At 44.8% G+C, this 13,386-nt stretch overlaps 1 protein-coding gene across 3 annotated transcripts; it reads right to left on the bottom strand.

Moving 5' to 3' along the window:
* Positions 1–1,014: 1,014 nt before the first annotated feature.
* LDHB (lactate dehydrogenase B) lies at positions 1,015–13,153 on the bottom strand. 3 transcript variants are annotated; one of them, XM_017826609.1, is made up of 8 exons: positions 12,981–13,153; positions 11,438–11,569; positions 7,561–7,678; positions 6,871–7,044; positions 4,781–4,954; positions 3,110–3,227; positions 2,123–2,246; positions 1,015–1,359 (listed from the first exon to the last, which is right to left on the bottom strand). In XM_017826609.1, exons 2-8 carry the CDS (start codon positions 11,561–11,563, stop codon positions 1,192–1,194), a joined length of 1,002 nt encoding a protein of 333 aa, XP_017682098.1. In that variant the 5' UTR covers positions 11,564–11,569; positions 12,981–13,153; the 3' UTR covers positions 1,015–1,191. The 3 variants fall into 3 exon arrangements, with proteins under 3 accessions (XP_017682098.1, XP_017682100.1, XP_017682099.1); XM_017826611.1 differs by lacking the exon at positions 12,981–13,153 and adding an exon at positions 12,592–12,680 and having other exon boundaries at positions 1,016–1,359; XM_017826610.1 differs by lacking the exon at positions 12,981–13,153 and adding an exon at positions 12,450–12,585 and having other exon boundaries at positions 1,016–1,359.
* Positions 13,154–13,386: the final 233 nt, after the last annotated feature.

Raw genomic sequence — 13,386 nt, 5'->3', positions numbered from 1 at the left:
CCTGGGATACCCTTTGTAAGTAATGCTGTCAGCAACATCCCGTGCATGGTATTTCAGTACCTACATGATACTTTACATACTTACTAAATCACAGAAGTTATCTTGCAATAGAACAAAACTTGTGTGACCTCTCCATTTCAAAGGAATGACAAAAATTAGGCTACTTGCTTATAAAGCTGTTTTAGTCCACTATGCAAAGCATTTTAATGGAGATAGGAAAGTCCTTTAAATTGCTCCATCTTAGTCTCGGACCATTTGTTATGAAAAAAAATCTTACAGGTCCCTGAATTATGATTTAAGATAGATTTAATACTGTTTGTCCCCTGGACATCTAGAGTGATCAGTTCTAGGCATGCCAAGAAAATACAGGCTATTCTATGGTTAATGTCCATAATTGTGATTAAGAAATAATCTTTGGGCTTTATTTTTTTTTACAACTGTTCTCCATGTATATGAGCACTTCAAAAAATCATGCTGAAATTTAGAGATTGAAGACCCAACTTGAATTGTTTAATAAACAGGACTATCACCATGGACTGCAGCCTAATGCTAAAAAACCTCCTTGAATTTTGGTTATCAAATACAAAATAATCCTGTTTTTCCACTTTATAGAAACTAGGCATCATTAACAGGCAAAGAATTTAACCCAGGAGAGAGAAGTATCTACAAGACTCTTCTAGGCCAGCCAGCATAATCTTATTGTTGGCATATTTTTGGCAGGCGGCTCAGAGGCAAATCCCCATTCCATTTCTTCTGCCCATCAGTAAAAAAAATAGGAATTACTCTATCAGAAACAAGAACTACACTTAGCCAGCACTTGGACTGAGAAAAGGCTTCCACTAAGGTGGTGTTAGTGAAATCCCACCACAGGCTATTACTACATTATTTCTAACCTTCTGAAAAGACATGCCAAGTCTTACACTTCCATGTAAGTCTGTGGCAAACATTAAAGGAGGATGCCAGAGTAAGCTAGATAATTATATACTAAAAATAAGTCACTAGGACAACAAAACATGCCTGAAAATTACTTTATTTGTTCGTCAGGTTTGTGCGTTACAGCAAGCGTAAGTTTAGCTACCATGAACCGTCTGGAAGAGCATTTAATGTTAACTTTAGAGATGTAGAGTGAGTAGAGCCCATATCTGCACACAACATGCTGGTTTTCTATGGCTGGAATCTGGCATTCATGAGTTACAGATCTTTGATATCCTTCTGGATGTTCCACAGGGTATCCGCGCTCTTCCTCAGCTGAGTCACCTCATCGTCCTTCAGCTTTTGGTTGATGACACTTGTCAATCCAGAGGCACTTAGGACAGAAGGCAGGCTCAAGAAGACGTCATTCTCAATGCCATACATGCCCTGCCACAGACAAAAGAGATCAGATATGAGCCCATCACCCCAGATGTGCATTTAGTTTATAGAACAGGAAGCCTCCTGAGAGCAGAGCTAAAAACTATCATTTTACAGCCTACAGAAGAATTTCAGTCACAGTGTATTTGAGAAAATAAACAGCATAGAGCTGTTTTGGACCAAATGTCTGGCAGTGCCAAGATGGCTGATTGCAGAAACCCCACCTTCAAAGCTCTTCAAAGCTCTCGCTTTTATTTCTATACAGCAAGTAGCTGACAAGATTCAGATGCAGGATTAGGGCAGGTCATCCTTCCTGCTACAGAGGCAGCAGTAAGCTCAACCTGCTCAGAGTCCTTGCTGCACCAGGGGTTACAGAGCTAGTCCAGACTAGATGCAGCCAGTTACACCAGCTATAAAAGGACACAGTTCTCCCCCCCAGGACTTTTGCTAGGCAGTGGTTCATGGAATTGCAGCTGGGCCTCCATGAAGTTTTCCAGTTTTACACCAAAACCTCCTTCCAAGGAATCTGCATGCCACAAATGGCAAACTTTACACAAGGCTAGTACAGAGAACTTATTTTCAGCTCCATACTTGTGAGAGGAGTTGGCTAAGAGGTCAGCCTAGAACGAATGGCAAGAGTAAGCTCCCATTTTAAATTCAAAGTAGTGTTTTACAAAGCTTCCTTCGTTCAGTCCCTTGCTAACCGAGACTACTTAGCTTGTCATAACAACAAAATGAACTATAGAGCATCCAATCAGCCACCACTTCTTACCTTTACCAGTGTTGAGATGGAATGAATCCTGTGCAAGTTCTTCAGCATGGTCTCACAGAGGTCAGCAACACTAAGGCCAATAGCCCAGTTTGTGTATCCCTTCAGTTTGATCACCTCATAGGCACTAAGGAAACATGGAAAGACAATTGCACTAAGATGTCTTCAAGACACTCTGTGACTTACAAGTCTTAAGAGGAATGAAAGTTTCCCATTTTTAAAAAAAAATTAAACTCCTGCAACACTTTCTAAGTTTTGGAATTAAAATATCAAAGTAGGAGAGTGATGTGTTTCAGCATTAGAAGATAAAGCATAAAGTATACATATTCCCATATGTATAATTAAGAATCCCTGTTGTTCTCACAGGATTAGAAAATCAGCTTCCATCTAGGAAGAGTTCTTAGTGTTAGGTAGAAAAGCACACCTACACCTAATAAATTCTCAATTTCAGTCAGTGACACAATCATTCTGAGTGCATTTGGAATAGATAAACATTTAGAGTTGAAGCCATGCACTACCTACACACACCCCCTGGTGTTTTTAGCCAACATCTGGAGATAGTGCAGGAGAGTACACTCATATCACAAGTGAGACAAGTGATTTAGCAACATGTGAACAAATCTTCCTGCATCAATGAACAAAATTTCCCCCTGTTCCAACACTGCTCACAGAATTACACTGCCCTTCCCTAGTCTTGTGCCCTTTGAACAAAGTGAACCACTCAAGAAGCTCCATGAGAGAAAACAAGTACACACAGCTCTAAGCTCTGCAGTACTTCAGTGGGCATGTTATACAACAGCTTGTCTGGCTGCAGGATAATGAAATAACCAGCTGAAATCCTGCATTTTCGTGTTTAAACCAGCAGTCCCACTTATTCATGCAGCCCTCTAAATAAAAGGGCATGAAAGCTGCAGCACAACAGAGAGACAGCATGCAGACAAGCTATTTTCAGCATCACATATATCCGTGTTATTCCTCAAGTCATTGTACCTGTCAACCACTTTCTTGTGGACCTCCTTCCAGTTCTCAGGGTCTTTGTCAGTTCCCATGGCAGGATTCAGCTGCTGGAGACAAACCCCTGCCACGTTAATTCCGCTCCAAACAGCCACTGGAACAGAGGGAGGACATAAGTTTCAAAAGCACTTTGCAACTCCCCCTCCACTTTTTCCTATCTGAAACAATTGGAACCATAAGTAGCAGCAGCCAGAAACACAATAATGTTTGAGGCAGATTTTCAGTTTTCATTTAGCTGCAGTTAATGCTGACAACTCTGGGTGTCAATTGTGAGACTATTTTAGTACTGGCACTTTAACAAGTTGATTGTAACACATGACAGCAGAACTTTGAGACCTTGGAAGGTGCAGACAGCCCTCTCTGAAGTCAGAAACCTCAAATTCTAGCAAAAAGGCACATCTTAGCTGTTCAGCCTTTTAAAACTAATTCTGCTCAAAACTGCAGCAAGGATGTATTTGCTGTTTCAAAAATCAGTGTTAGGTTCAGCCTTCAAGAAACCTGTTCTTATTTACATGAGTAAGAGGGTAGCAATATACAAACTTAAAATATCAAGAGAGGAATTTGCACCTCTCTTCATACTGGAAGCTTACAGGCAGGCTAATCCTTTGTTCCTGTGAAGTAACTAGGAATTCTGAGTTACTTCAAAGCACAAACTGATGCAGGATGAGCTCTGTGTAAGCTCAGCCAAACTCTGCTTTCACTAGGGTAGGGCTGATCAAATGCAATGGGACACTGAAGAGGTGGCTCCCCTAGAAATACACAGCACAAAAATATGAAGCAGTACCAATGTACACAGATATTCTGCTGCATCATTTCAGACTTTAAATACATGAGCTGAATTAAGACAGATAGGCTTCTTTGATTTTACATGGTTTTAAAACTGTCTTTTAAATAGCACAGAGAAAAGTTATGAAATAAGGTAAGGGATCATTTTGTTAGCCTGAGCCTGGATTGCCAGGGTTTTCTGTTACCTCTAACAAGCTCTGCTCTTGACTTAAAAGGAGCTGACACTGCTTTCAGAGGAGAACTATGCTACAGGCTGTTATGGTACTCCAAAAACTGAGGATAAAGAAAAGTACTAAGCTGTAGCCTTTAGGACACAACTTGAGCTCGCAAAATTGGCCTTTTCAGTTCAGGGTTTAATTATTAAATATGTGTAGCTATGTTTCATGGGATCACAGGATGGTTTGGGTTGGAAAGGACCTTAAAGATCATCTCACTCCAACCCCTGCCATGAGGCAGCCACAGCTTCTCTGGGCAACCTGTGCCAGGGCCTCACCACCCTCACATGGAAGAATTTCTTCCCAATATCCAATCTAACCCTACTCTCTGGTAGTTTGAAGCCATTCCCCCTTGTCCTGTCACTCCAGGCCCTTGTAAGTAGCCTCTCTCCACCCATCCTGTAGGCTCCCTTCAGGTACTGGAAGGCCACTGTTAGGTGATCCTGAAGCTTTCTCTTCTCCAGGCTGAACAATCCCAATTCTCTCATTTCCTGGACTTGTCTCAACTCAAATCTTCATAAAACCACAGCTAAGTGCCAGTAACTCGAGCGGAGCTGCATCTGTTCCTTCAGTTTTGTAACACCCTTAGACCTCAACCTCTAACACTCTATTGCTTGTTCCCAGAGAGGTCAGAATTGCTCCTTACCACTGGAATCACCGTGCTCTCCCAAGATCCAGCCATGGCAGCTGCTTGGATGAATCCCAAGCCTCTCGGACATCAGATAGCGAAATCTGGCCGTGTCGAGATTGCAGCCACTTCCAATCACACGGTTTTTTGGCAGGCCACTCAGCTTCCATGTGACATAGGTCAAGATATCCACTGCAAGGAAAAACATGCACAGTAAATTAAACCACTCACATCAAGAATGCTCCAGCAATTACTTTATTGCAAGTAGCACGGCAATCAGGAGGACTCAAAACACAGCTGTGCTCATTGGTCAATGTATTTTGGGTCTGATTATTTGGGGGATTTAAAATTAATGCACTGCTTGAGATTTTTTGAACAGTAGCTCGATGGGTCCTAAAAAAATTTGAGTAAGATCTTTGGAGATTAAATTCCTACCAGCTAAAGTTGGGACACATTTTTTGTCACAGTTAAACCCCCAGGGCATTCAGAACTGGGACTGATCTCATGTGGCTAAAACACTCAAGTAATTTCCTGAAGTAATATTACCTTCTAGTTCATCATCACAACAACAGGTAAAACAATTTACAGTGAAAAGTTTGAGATTTGCATACTCTTTGTAGTTGGTAATTACTTCAGTTCAACTTCTTGATTTGTGCACTAAGCAGTTTCTGCATTTACTACCAATATGCTTTAGCTGCATGTGTCTCCAAAAACAAAGCTTTGGAAAAAACACAAAGCTAGGTGGGGCAGACAGAAGGATGTGAGCAAAGAGAAAACCTCTAATCAACAGGTCAAAGCAACAATAATAAACAGGCTGCAGTAATTATGACTCCAACTCTCAGGAGCCAGCCAGTTCTCAGGAGGGAACACATTTGTGCATACAGATCTGAAATGCATCATTTGCTCTGCTCAGGCACAAAAAGCACATCATCAGCACAGTTCACACGTCCTTGACATGTTCATCAGGCACACCTTTCTTCCCATAGCTTCAGCTGGGGCTGTTCCTGCCAGGATCACAGTAACTTGCACAGACTACAGAGCATCTCCCTGTCCATCAGATCCAGGCTGTCTGGCTTTCCAGGTCACTAAAGTCCCTTCTAATGAGCTCACAATAACTTCCACTATATAAGACTAGTGGACAAAACTCCACACATTGAGAAAACAAAGGGTTATAAAAATAATTCTGCAAAAGCAAGATGCAATTCTCCTCCTGCAGCTGCTCTACTGGAGAGAAGTCTATAGATTGAATCCGGCCCTGCTAGAACAAGAACAAGTCGATCTTTGTCGCAGGTTGATTTTTTGATAAGTGTTTAAAACCGCCCTAAGTTATTGTACTTGCACAGTAGCCACTTGCTCAGAACACTGGTATTCAGTAGGAGTAACTGTACACCAGCTAATTACTCAACCCCCAGTTGAGCTGCCAGCTTTGCATGCACTGTTTCCACTCTGCAAAGTTCTCTCTAAAAGCAGCGTTACTTCACCGCCAGGGTTCTGTAGCACTGGCCTCACTCAGATGTTGAGTCAAGCAAAGACAATCCTACAGGAACACCCCACAAAGCACATCAGAATGTTTACAGTCAGCTTTAGACATCCAAATATCCAGTTGCTTCAATGCAATGAGGTACTTGCAAGTGAGCACACAAATACATGTAATCAGTTATAACTAAGTCTTTTCTAATCCAACTGAACTGTGTACTACAGTTAGCCCTTGTTCTACCATAGGTTTCAGCATCAAATTCTTTTTCCTGAAAATATAGAATATAGGGCAAGTTCTTCATACTGAAAAATGGCTGTATTGCATCCAGACACAAAAGTTATCCTTTAGAAATAAACGTTTTAAACTACCAACTGCTTAAGCCAAAGTATGTAAAGAACTGAAGTATTTATCATAAAGCATTCTTTTAAGATAAGGACACCATGACAAGTTCTGAATAAAGAGACCATCAGAATGTACAGGATATTTGTTTGTATTCTGCTGTTGGCCACTACCTGGCAGATGTCCACAAAAAGCTATTAACCTTCAATTTGTATTTGAAAAGACTGTCAGAGGATGAATGTTGTGTTTTATCAAACCAAAGTTTTAAGGGTTTCAGAAAAGACTGCCTTGCCTGGATTGGAAACCACGATGATGATGCAGTTGGGGCTGTGCTTCACAACCTGAGGAACGATGAATTTGAAGACATTCACATTCCTCTGGACCAGGTTGAGGCGACTCTCCCCCTCTTGCTGACGAACGCCCGCAGTCAGGATCACGATCTTGGAGTTGGCTGTCACCTTGTAATCTACACCAGAGCACGGGGGGAAGATACAGAATGTGTTAAATACACTTGTCACTCATTTCAACAGCACTGTGTTCATACAGTGTTACAGGCAGCTTCTCCACTGTGCATTCCATTCAACCCCAAAACCAAGAAAACATCAATATTAAATCCAGTACCACCTCTTTAACACTGTCCAATTTAGGTATCAACATATATGGGTCTGGAGAGCACCTTCAACCACCCAAATCTCACTTCCACTTTCCAAATCACATTATTTCTTCTACAAAGAGGTACTATAGCTTCATTAAAATCAGTTTTACTAAACAAGCTCCAAACTGTAAAGTGGCCATTGGAGATGTAAGAGAAAGCCCAGATTAAAAACAACTCCCACTGCTATGGTGTTCATCCAAACTCTCACCCCAATTCATACCCTTTTTCAATGCCAAATTCTTTGAATTCTTTAGGATTACACAACTAATTCTCCACTATCAAGCAAAGTCATAGAATGTCAGTATTAAATAAAAAACTGAGGTTCACCTTTGTCTGCCACAATCTTGTGAGTGTGAAGGAACAAGCTCCCATGCTGTAGGTCCATCATTTCTCCTTTTAGTCTGTCTTCCACAACATCAACCAGAGCAAGTTCATCACAAAGACCCTGAAAACAACAAAATGGTCAGTGAAGCAGTTCACTTGCATTTTAAAGTTAGTCCTGAGCTGAGGTGTATTTTGTTTCAAAGTAACATGCCACAGCAATCTGAAAGCATCTCTTCTCCAAAGTTAAACCTGTGGGACAGCACTATCTTGGTGTTCTGATGTATCTCACAGGAACAAAGTCAGAGGCTGCTACAGCACAGGTTCATAAAACTCATTCAGACTTTCCAAAAAAGATATTATTTGTGGGGAGTTTGAGTTCACAGCCAACCCTTTGCTAGAAAAGCACTTCATGATTTAGTAATTATATTTGGAAAAAAGTTATATCTTTCAGAGTTGTAACAAAACTTCTAAATCTATCCAGCAAATAGGCCTGTTGTAAATATTGAAATGCCTAAAAGAACACTCCACATAATTATCAAACAAGTATTCTCTTAACATGCCTTCAATCAATTAATTTCACAAAACTATACAACGGGAACAGATATTTTCCTCAGCCCTAAAAATGAAGAGAAAACAGATTCTTTAGTTGTTTTTCTCTACTAGAGCTACTATGTTATATTTACTTTGCAGAACAGATTTAGCCATGTATGCTTGTTGTCCAAGTCAGGAGATAACCTCGTACAGTCTCAGAACAGGAAAACAATGAAGTATGGGAGTGAAAAGGTGTTTTGCTCTAATGCAAAGCCTTCCTTTGGCTTTTCCTTTTGACAGAAATTTTTATTATCCTTGTAAATTCCATTATCCTTAAAGGCTGATCAGGCAGTAAATTATATTGAAATTCAAATTACTATTTCTCTGTTTTCCTAGATATCTACACTTTATTTGAGAGCAGTTAAGCCATTTTTAGCAACTAAAATACTGTTTTTCCTGTGGAAAAATATATTTAACTGCAGACATTTTTTTTCATTTCATACTCTGAAATAGTGTGTTTATTGCTTTTCTGCATTGCTTCCCTTAGCAGCTGATTTGATAAAACTGTTGAAGAAAAATCATAAGAATCTGTATCTGTACTTGCTCTGTTCCCAAAATAGCCTGCAGGGTAAAATGAATGTCTCAGTTGTTTAAACACTATGAAAAAGTATGCTTAGCTGAAGTTATTGGTGTTAAACTAAGGAGTTAGTGCAATCAGAGTTTGAAAAAATAATGTGTGCACATGTGCAATTATAGATAGATTTATACACACAGTCTGATGGGACTTGCAGTCTAGAACTTGCAACCAATATTCCTCAGACTCTGCAGGTTCCAAGAGCAGGTTCTCACTTAAAGAGAAGAGCAGCTGGAATACCTCCAATGACTAATTTCATGAATTTGCATCACTTGTCTAGAGAAGAACTTAGCTCAATATCAGCACACACAGGAATGAAGCCTACACAATCACCAAATGCAACTCAAAATAGTCTCATTTAAAGCAGCTGATTTGTGACTGTGGACATGCTCTCATTTCTAAATCAGTGTGGCAACATCAGTGACTTTCTCTAACAGAGAGGGAGCTAAAAATAACCAGCATGGAAGTTTTGGTGTCATGCAAATTTAAATACTAAATACTACGCCAGTAAACTGAAATTAGTATTAGAGCCAAACTGTGCACAAGTAAAGCCACAAATTGGTTGACAGAGGCTGAACGTGAGCCAGTGTGTGCCCAGGTGGGCAAGAAGGCCAAGGGCATCTTGGCCTGGATCAGGAATAGTGTGGCAGCAGGATCAGGGCAGGGATTGTCCCCCTGTGCTGGGCACTGGTGAGGCCACACCTCAAATCCTTGAGTCCGGTTCTGGGCCCCTCACTACAAGGACATTGAGGGGCTGGAGGGTGTCCAGAGAAGGGAACAGAGCTGGGGAAGGATCTGGAGCACAAGTCCTCTGAGGAGCAGCTGAAGGAGCTCTGGGGGCTCAGTCTGGAGAAAAGGAGGCTCAGGAGGGACCTTACCACTTCCAACAACTCCCTGACAGGAGGATGTAGCCACATGGGGGTCAGGCTCTGCTCCCAGAGAACAAGGGACAGGACAAGAGCAAACAGCCTCAAGCTGTGCCAAGGAAGGTTTAGATTGGATACGAGGAAAAAATTTCTCACTGAAAGAGTGGTCAGGCACTGGAACATGAAGGTGGTTGGGTCACACTCCTGGAAGTGTTGAAAAGAGCTGTAGATGTGGCACTAGGGGACATGGTGGACTTGGCAGTGCTGGGTTAATGGTTGGTCCTAATGATCTCAGAGGTATTTTCCAACCTAAATGACTAATTCAGTTACAAGAACCAGATAGTTTTGTTATAAAAATATTTTATACTGCAGCTTATATTTGTAAGAGAATAAGAGCAGAAGTCTGGTTGACATAAAATCCATGTCATCATCCATGCTTGAAAAATTTAAAACCTGTTTTTACTCTGGGTTTGGTGCATATAACTCATTAATAGTAAAACTTGGTGCTTAGATATCTGAAAGCAAAAATTTAATCCTGCCTAAAGCAGTGTATTAAACACAGATGAATTGTAGTGCAGTTTGTGGTAACATCACCTGGCTCCCTCACTGTACAAGGTTACAGGACTTCAAAAACAAACTAGTTCAGCCCATGAGAGGCAAACATTTGTTTAAGAAAATAGAGAAAACCACAATGAACTATCACTGTTTTCCCCTTAAAATTCTCCTTTATATAAGTTTTTTTAAAAACTATTTGCTACTTTCACATTAATACTCAAGTTCCACTGTGGCCTTTTCTTAATGTCAGTTTTTCCTCGGTCACAGAGCTCATGAATATCAGCAAGCAAAAGCCCTTAATTATTTTTTTTTTAATATTTAAAACCCCAGTATATTAAAGCAAACGTTCTCAAGGTAATATGTTGAAGGATCATCTACATAAAATACAGCTGGTTTAGTAGTACATGCAAGATTTTTCATCTGACTGTGAGCTACCTGATTTAAGGCAGCCTCTGCAAGTGGGCAGGGCATATCTGTTTATGCCTTTGTTAAAAAAAAAATCTGCAGCTCCCATCATCTTTCCAAAAACAGCACAATAGGAATCAAATTTAACTCATTCACAATATTCTCTAAAAACAAGAGATCCTTATTGCATAATGAGCCTTTGCTTTGCTCAAAGAGAGTAACATAAGATTTGAAAAAAAAAATAAAATAAAGTCCTATAAACCAGGAACAGGAAAAGTCGGAATAACCTCTAAATCCAGACCTCTATTTTTAGTTTCTGAAAAAACTAGCTAAAACCTCTCTGAAAAAAATAATCATGTAACCAAGCAAAAAAAAAACCTAAGAGAAATCAAGAAGTCTGCTTAAGGGGATAGCACTATTTTCAGCTATTATGGCACACATGCCTTAAAACAGTAAAAAGCAAACACTTATTGTTCTGATTGCTACCCCATATTTCACATCCATTTCTCCTCTGTCTGCATTCTTTTCCCACCAGAGCTCCCTCACTGAGCAAACTCCAGCTTTGTCGCGGAGGAATAAGAAAATTAAGAAGAGAATGAAAAGTTTGGCAGGTGCTTAAGAGCCATTCGCTCACTATATTTTCCCAGTAGCCTGCAAAATAACTCTGCCTAATGAGAGATTTATTGCCAAGCACGGATGGAAAGGTGAGAGAACAAGGAGAAGCTGAATGGGGAAGTCAACCTTGTAGGTCACTGACTGCTTACCCGAACTGCACATGATTCATTCCTGCACTAACCTACCGAATTCCCCCCCATTGGCTAAGGCAAACAGGCAGCACAGAACACTGCGGCAGGGGGAGCTTGAGCGGCACGCCGTCCTTGAGCCGTACCTTTCCAAGGATGCTGATGGCAGCGGCCATCCCGACCTGTCCAGTGCCCACAATTGAGACCTTGTTGTTGGGGGCCGTGGCTCCCGAGGCAATGGGGGTCATCAGCTTGTCCATGAGTGTGGCCATGGTGTTCTGAAAGGATAACGGGAACAGCTGGTTCAAAGCAAGCCAGAGGGTGCTGAAAGCCATGTTCCGAACCGCGGGCGTCACCTAAACCCGCCGACCGAGGTGCTGCGAGCGGCTGCTGACGGCGCTTTTCACACAAGGTGGCCCTCGGGCACGATGCCCTCGGCTCGCAGGGCTCCTTCCAAGCCACACACCCACCCGCACATCCCTCCCGGGCCCCGGAGCTCCGGATCCCGTCCGTGCCCGGTGCCCAGCGAGGGGCTGGAGGGCGCACAACCGACCGGCCCCGCGGGGCCCCGAGAGCGCCCGCGGGGGCTCCAATTCCAGCGCCGTTACCGGCGGCAACGGCCCCGCAAACCCGCACCGGGGCCGGCCCCGGCACCGCGGAGCAGCCGGGGAGCTGCGATCCTGCTGGGATCGCCCCGACCCGTTTCCGTGCGCCCCTGAGGCTCCCCGGGCTCAAACCACGAGCTTCCGACCTTCCCGGGCCGCAGGGCAGCGAGGGGCCGGGGCGGCACACGGGGGGGCTCTGAGCAGGGAGACACAGCCCGACCCCGGCCATCCCCAACCCTCCGAACCCCTGCGATCCAAAGCCTGACCCCGGCCATCCTACTCCCAGAACCCCCCAGAGCCACAGCCCGACCCCGGCCATCCCCAAACCCGCGAACCCAAGGCGTCCGCAGCCTGACCGTGACCATCCCAACCCCAAACCCCCGGCATACACAGCCCGACTCCGGCCACCCCCAAACCCCTGGGATCCACGGGCTGACCCCGGCCACCCCTAAATCTCCGAAAGCCACAGCCCGACCCCCGCCATCCCCAACCCCCCGGGATCCACCGCCCGGCTCCGGCCACCCCCGTTCCCCCTTGCCCGGCCGCCACGCACGGAGAGTCGACAGGGGCACGGGCTCCCGCTCCTGCTCCCGGCGGAACTGAACCGCCGCGGGAGGAGGGAGGGAGGGCAGGGAGGGCAGGCTGGGCGACACTCCAGCGCCCCCATGGTGTTGCGGGGGCCCCCCGTTACCCACCGGTCGGCCGGGGCGCGGGAGCGGCGCGGGCTGCGGGACCGTGCGGGGCTCGGGCAGGGAGCGCTCTGCGGCGGAAGGGGCGGGCGCGGCGGCGCCGGGGGGAGGCGGGGGCCACCGGGCTCGGTGTCCGCCGAGGACGGGGCCACAGGGGTGTCTCCGCTCCGCCCCGGCAGCCGTGCAGGGCGGGCAGTGCCGGTCGTCCCCGCGCTGCCGGTGAAGGAGCGGCCGCGCTGCCCCGGGCGGGTCCCGCGGGGACTCGTGGGCTCGCCGGTGCCACCAGCGCTCGCCCCGCAACGGGCGGGGAGGGGTCGTTACCTGCCCGTCACGGGTCCGGCCGCGAGGAACGTGCGAGCGAGGGCGAAACTGAGCAAAAATAAAGCGTTTTTTACCTGCTCTTCTCCAGGGGCACAGTTGCTCAAGAGGGTGGTCTCTTGTGCCCTGTCTGATTTCTGCCCTCTCCGATTCTGTGCCCTTAGCCTGGCTCCCCCGTTGAGCTTTCGGTGGTTGAACGAATCCCGCCTGAAGCCACGCGGCGATGCCTTGGCACGAATAAGGGATGTAACCTGAGGCAAGGACAACAAGGAATGTAACCTGATGATGCAAAGCTGCCGCCGCCGCTCCTCCTTCTCCACTTCACTTGGCTTCTACTGCATCCACGTCGCACTCCTCCCATATTTCACCCTATCCCGGTAGGGCTTCCCTTTGAAATGGTAATATATGGGACCTGCGGAATGAGCCCCTGGAGCGTGACTGGACTTTTGTGCCTCGACAAATAATGAGCACATCATGTGGCAC

The sequence above is a fragment of the Lepidothrix coronata genome, unplaced genomic scaffold (genome assembly GCF_001604755.1).
Source record: "Lepidothrix coronata isolate B3197 unplaced genomic scaffold, Lepidothrix_coronata-1.0 Scaffold129, whole genome shotgun sequence".
Taxonomy (NCBI): domain Eukaryota; kingdom Metazoa; phylum Chordata; class Aves; order Passeriformes; family Pipridae; genus Lepidothrix; species Lepidothrix coronata.
The sequence above is the reverse complement of the archived record's forward strand: the minus strand, read 5'-3'. Positions and strand labels throughout refer to the sequence as shown.

Coding starts and splice junctions, on each gene's coding strand:
- LDHB (XM_017826610.1), bottom strand. CDS start 12,563: ATGGGGGCGCTGGAGTGTCGCCCAGCCTGCCCTCCCTGCCCTCCCTCC. Junction 7,045..7,560: donor CAAGATTGTGGCAGACAAAG/GTGAACCTCAGT, acceptor GCTCTGGTGTAG/ATTACAAGGTGACAGCCAAC. Junction 3,228..4,780: donor AGAGCACGGTGATTCCAGTG/GTAAGGAGCAAT, acceptor CCTCTGTTCCAG/TGGCTGTTTGGAGCGGAATT.